The 6,071-nt window shown below is 37.3% G+C and overlaps 1 protein-coding gene across 1 annotated transcript; it reads left to right on the top strand.

Moving 5' to 3' along the window:
- Positions 1 to 1,354: 1,354 nt before the first annotated feature.
- Positions 1,355 to 3,946, top strand: LOC101291533 (aminotransferase ALD1-like). Its single transcript, XM_004300613.1, has 8 exons — positions 1,355 to 1,414; positions 1,637 to 1,753; positions 1,899 to 1,961; positions 2,099 to 2,203; positions 2,328 to 2,378; positions 2,634 to 2,954; positions 3,067 to 3,273; positions 3,629 to 3,946. Exons 1-8 carry the CDS (start codon positions 1,379 to 1,381, stop codon positions 3,917 to 3,919), a joined length of 1,191 nt encoding a protein of 396 aa, XP_004300661.1. The 5' UTR covers positions 1,355 to 1,378; the 3' UTR covers positions 3,920 to 3,946.
- Positions 3,947 to 6,071: the final 2,125 nt, after the last annotated feature.

Genomic DNA, 6,071 nt, shown 5'->3' with positions numbered 1-6,071 from the left:
CTCCCCCCCCCCCCCCCCCCCCCCCCTAAGACCTTTATACTCAGAAAAGGACTCGACTTTCAAAACCAAACTTGTAATTTGGTTACTGGGTTTCAAAGAATCTACATGACCAGAGTTTTCAGTTGGAATAAAGATGTTTCTGAAGTCTGCACGTTTTGATCTACTTTCTAGTTTCCACAGGTCACTTTGAGCTGTATTAGTTTTGTGCCGGTATGAAACTGACGTGACCCATCATGTGTTCGGTAAATATCCAAATGAAATGTCTGACTCTAAACTGAAAGTTCTGTTAGCTAAATACTTTAGCAGCCATCCCCATAAGGTTTGTACAATTTTGATTTGACATGGAATCACTTGTGGAACTTGATTTTGAGCACTGCTACATTGAACAATTGATGCAAGAGTTTTTCATTCATTCACCAAATATTCATCACATTTGTTTCTGGCTAAATCTTATACTGAGATAATTTTGTATATAAATTTGGTGGTCTTATATTATTGTTTTGACGATTCATGATAGAAGAGAATTTGTCCAGGTGGTCAAAATGACTTTCTGCTTTTGGAGCTTTCTGTACGCGACTGCTAGTAACTTCTAGTTCATGCGAGCATTGTCTTGGAAAAGGTTGTAGCTTCATGGAAAATTCTAAGTGATGTTTTCCACAGAATTGAACTATGCATGCATCGAGTACTTAGTACTTGAAAGAATAATTATCGGACTTTAGTTTACAAGTGCATGCATTGCCTAAAAGCATCCATATATAGACATCGTTGTCCAAGAAACTAAACTAAGAAACTGCCTGATTAGCTTCAGTTTACATTAATTTGTTGGCTTCTGGAACTGAGATAATTCTTTGGTCATATCTGCAACTGAAATTGTCAAAGGCTCAGTTTCTTCATAGTTGAGGCATGTGTATGGTGTGCCAAATGCTAACCATCCTCGACTATATATATTGTTGTTTTTCTTGCTTGTATCATTCTCAGAAGCTCAATTTTCCTCAAGAAGGTTGTAACAAATCATGAATTGTCTTCAATTTTCATCTCCTGTTTGTGTGCCTTCTTGTATCTCATCACAGCCTAAAACAATCTGGACCAGGTTATACATTGATACAGTCTTTACATACATATCATTGTTCATTGAATGCTTGTTCTGGTTATTTCTTTTAATTGATTGAGTTCCATTACGTCTGCATTATTTACAGTTCAAACTCTGAAAATGAGAGCAAAGTTGGGAAGCTATTACAATCTCAAAAAGGTTCATCTTCAATTATATAATTCAAATCCTTATCCTCATGTCACCTATAGCCACCTTTGTCAGTCACAACCTAATAAGCAATGCCATGCAATTACAGGTCATTGCACAAAAGTCTCACGCAGTGTCAATATGGAGAACTTGCAAAACGGATATTTGTTTCCAGAGGTCAGCGGGCTTATGACATCTTCATCATGAAGTTTGCCCTCCTATTCTATTCATTTTCTGGTCTATCTGACACTAATTGTCAAGATTGGAGCACATTGTGTTAATATTATCATCTGTAGATTACTTGTGATGCATACAGATATCGATTGTTAAAAACTTTGCTTTTATTGTATATGCATCTGAATGAAAACCTTTTTACATTTCATATGGCCTCTAAACTAGATATTCATGCGCGAGTTTCTGCATACTCAGAAGTACCCAAATGCAAGAGTAATAAGACTTGGTATAGGTAATACTACAGAACCTATACCAGACATCATCACATCTGCTATGGCTGAGGTACTATAGTGGCTAGCTCTCAGATTGTTGTGTGTAGTTTTCTAGATTGGTGCTGATCGAAACCTCTCCAAGCATTATGCTGAATAGCTATTAACGTTTTTCATGTTTCTGTTTGTCACTTGAAATCCCCATATGTGTATTGCAGCATGCGCATGCTCTTGCAACAGTTGAAGGTTACAGTGGGTACGGAGCTGAGCAAGGCCACAGGGTAGGATAGTGGTGTCTATTCTGAAATACTTCTATTCTTTTTCTTTGATCTTAGTTCACTAGTTCATCTTTTAGTTTATTATGAATTACGTCCCTGTGGTTCTTTCGGTGACTAATAGTTACAAATTTTTGGTACAGGAATTGAGAATGTCAATTGCAGAAAGATTCTACAAGAATATGGGCATAGGAGGCAATGAGGTGTTTGTATCAGATGGTGCACAGTGTGACATTTCTCGCCTTCAGGTAAGAACTTGTTTTATGCAGAAAATATTTCTATACTTTAATTAGAGTTCAACAAGGTAAACACCTGTTATCTATATTAAGACGAAAAGCATGTCATGAAATCTGACTTTTGCCTATCCAACAGATGCTTTTAGGTTCCAATGTGACAGTAGCTGTGCAAGACCCTTCTTTCCCGGTAAACTTAAAAATGAAATATGATCTTCACTCCTATTTCTGTTTCAAATTCTAAGTCAAGATGAGACAAAAAAATTTATATGATTCAATGCCATCGTCACCTCGCTCTCAATATCATTTCATTTTCCTATTTGTAACTATGCTAAAGGGCTCTTCTGCCTACAGAAAAGGGTTATAGTCATTTTTCTTCTCTTACCTGTTACACTACATGGAAGTCATATCCCTTATGTTTTTTATGGACTATAATCTGGGACAGGCATACATAGATTCTAGTGTCATTGCTGGTCGAGCTGGCAACTTTCAACAGGAAACCGGGAAGTATAAGAACATTGTCTACCTCAATTGCACACCTGAGAATAATTTTTTCCCCGACTTATCAACTGCTTCAAGGGCAGATCTCATATTTTTCTGTTCTCCAAACAATCCAACTGGAAATGCTGCATCATTGCATCAACTAAAGCAACTGGTGGAGTTTGCAAAAGCAAATGGATCAATCATAGTTTATGACTCCTCATATGCTGCTTATATATCAGATGGAAGCCCAAGATCAATTTACGAAATTCCTGGTGCCAGAGAGGTTCTCAAAGTTCTCTTCACTATGAATCTTATGTGTTTGGAATATTGATAGCCAAGTTGGTGCAGCTGTATTCTTAATGAAAGTTGGTTTTTGACCAAATTTCACTGTACAGGTTGCTATTGAAATATCATCCTTCTCCAAATTTGCGGGGTTCACAGGAGTCCGACTTGGTTGGACCGTTGTCCCTGAAGAGTTGTCGTATGCAAATGGATTTCCGGTCATAAAAGATTATAACCGGATAGTATGCACCTGCTTCAATGGTGCATCAAATATAGCTCAGGCTGGAGGGCTAGCATGCCTTTCTGCAGAGGGACACCAGGTTAGTATTATGCCTCGTTTATTCTCTTGTGAATTCATACAATACTGTGAGTTTCTCTGACAAGCATCCTAGCTCTTAAGAAAATCTGTATTTGAAGTGTTCAAATTTAAATTTTTCGCAGAAAAGATTTGTCATTGACAACAAAGATAAAACTCTTAAAACTGACTATAAACCCTCTGGTAGGATATTCTCTACCAACACTAGATGCAAGTATATGCAAGGAATCAGTTGCAGTTCATTTGTTTTCTTCTTAGTATAATCTAGATTCTCTTGCTGGAAGGTGATCATTTACATAGAGCACTCTCACATTAGTTATGAAAGTCTACATTTCCAGTACTAGTTTTACCTCTTTCAGGCTATAACGAGGGTGATTGACTACTACAAGGAGAATGCAGAAATCATTGTTGACACATTCAGATCACTTGGATTGAAGGTGTATGGAGGCAAAAATGCACCTTACATATGGGTGCATTTTCCGGGGCTGAGTTCATGGGATGTTTTCAATGAAATTCTTGAGAAGACAGACATAGTGACCATACCCGGAAAGGGATTTGGTCCTGCAGGTGAAGGGTATATTAGAGTTGGTGCTTTTGGCCACAGAGAGACTATATTGGAAGCTTCAGCAAGGCTAAAGAATCTTTTTTAACTCAAAAGTTTTTTTACAATTAACTGAACCCAGTTGAAATGTCAGAGCAAGATGAAAGCTCATTGTCTTCAGCTCTTGCCAATTCATTTTGCGTTGAACGCTCTGATTTATTTTGCTAAGTAATCCCTATATAAGGGCTCCTATATCAATGAATAAAATACAGTTTTCCGTTCTTTTTACGATCTATTGTTTTTCAATAATTCTCTCTTGATCATTTAGAACGAGACATATGTTATATCGAATACTATATCTCTTTCAAGTCACTCAATACGTGCTTTCCGACTTTTCTTGCACGTATGGGCTCATGTCATCCTAGATGAGAATGTTGGATACGAAACTTCAGTTTCAACAACACTAAAGAACACGCATTAATGGAAATGACCTCACAATATCCCTTTTTAGCTAGGAGGACCTTTTCTTGGTAACCAAGCATACGTACGCGCGTTTGGAAGCCATCAGCACCAAAAGTCAGCAGTCAATCTAAACCAGCAAAAAAAGTTGACAGCATTGTCAATGTCATACTTGCCTCTTCTTGCTCCCCAAGCCAAAGAAAACCTCTATAAATACAACCCATCTCCAAACCCTTTACAACATCCAGTTTCTCTTCCTGAAATCGAAGACTACTCAATTGAACACTTGCTTTTCTGAAAATTCGAACAGAATGTCTATGAGCTATGGCCTTGCTGAAGCATATGTGATGAGAGACCTGCACAAGAAGAAGCTGAAGAAGGAAGAAGAAGAAGAAAGGGCCAGGCTGGGCATGGCTAGATCGGAAACAACCAGCTCCGGTGATTGTTTGTTCCGGCTTAAGAAGAAAGTGCATCCAAGCAATCCCAAGAGGACTAATAGTTCAGCACAAGTTGGGGGGATTTCGGATCATTAAGTTTGATTGTTGGGTAGTTTATAATGCTCTTTGTAGATGCTTTCAGAAAATTACTTCTGGAGGGCTATATTTCGACCACCCTTTTTTTTTTTTGTGCTAATGTCTTCTTTTCAGCTATTGCATAATTTTTATGCTGATGAACTGTGCATGTTTTCCCTGCAACTCTATATTTTGCTTGACAATACTGCACCCCTGTAATGAAATTCCAAATTCAAAATTAAAGTCATTTCTGAATTTGATGAAAGAAAATATTGTATATGGACTCAACAAAAATTATACCAAGCGATTTTGATTTGGGTATGACGCTCATATTATTTTATCAAGGTATTATGACGGGTTTGTTTGAGCCACACTATCCGTGTCAGGCGTGCACAAGTTAATTTTAACGAGTCATAACCAAAAAGTGATATGAAACGTACACAATAAAGGAATAACAATAATTCATACAATTTTTTAGAACAATAATTCTAGCTAATATCTGTGTCTGAGCTATACCATATCAGTGTGAATCTATCAGTTTCTTTTGTGAGAAACTAGATAATTTAAAGTCGGCAAAATAGGAATTCATTTCATATCTTGTGGAAACTGCGAGCAGGGCATGCAATCGGTCTGACTATATATATAGATCATGTCATGAGCATATTTTCTAATTGTCTCAATTCATCTTTCCCATGTTATTGCTGCCTAAATTGCTAACTCTGCCCAAGTGATGAGGTGCAAGCAGAAATGTAGAATTCATGCATATTCATGCTATCAACATCCATCCGAACCTCTACTGCACTTTGTCAGTGACATTAATCATTTTCAACCAAGTTATTGGAGTTGTAATGTTGTATGATGCAATTAGCTAGATTTGGTAATTGAAATTTCCGCTCTCAATTTTACAATCCATGCCCATTCTTTCATCTTTTTGAGGGAAAAGGAAAAAGCTTCATTGATCAAAAATCATGACAACCAAAATGGTCAAGCATGAATGGTCCGAAGACCATACTGCAAGCGAAGTCACTAATGCTAGCTAGAAAAATGAATTGAAAAAACAACCTCAAAACTACAGTCCAAAAATGTGGATATTACACGACTAGAAAACGAATGAAAAATAACCTCTAAACCGATACAACCTTTAAACAAAGCAACCGTCCTGGTGAATGTGACGCCTAAGACCCAATGGTGTATGTTTCCACTCAAACATATTAGCAAAACAACTTCATCCAAATAGTTATATAGGCTAGTATGTGTTACTCCTCTAGAAGCCCAACATAAACCAACCGG

This window comes from Fragaria vesca, linkage group LG5 (assembly GCF_000184155.1).
Source record: "Fragaria vesca subsp. vesca linkage group LG5, FraVesHawaii_1.0, whole genome shotgun sequence".
NCBI lineage: Eukaryota > Viridiplantae > Streptophyta > Magnoliopsida > Rosales > Rosaceae > Fragaria > Fragaria vesca.
Note: the sequence above shows the minus strand (reverse complement) of the source record. Positions and strands in the feature narration are given on the sequence as shown.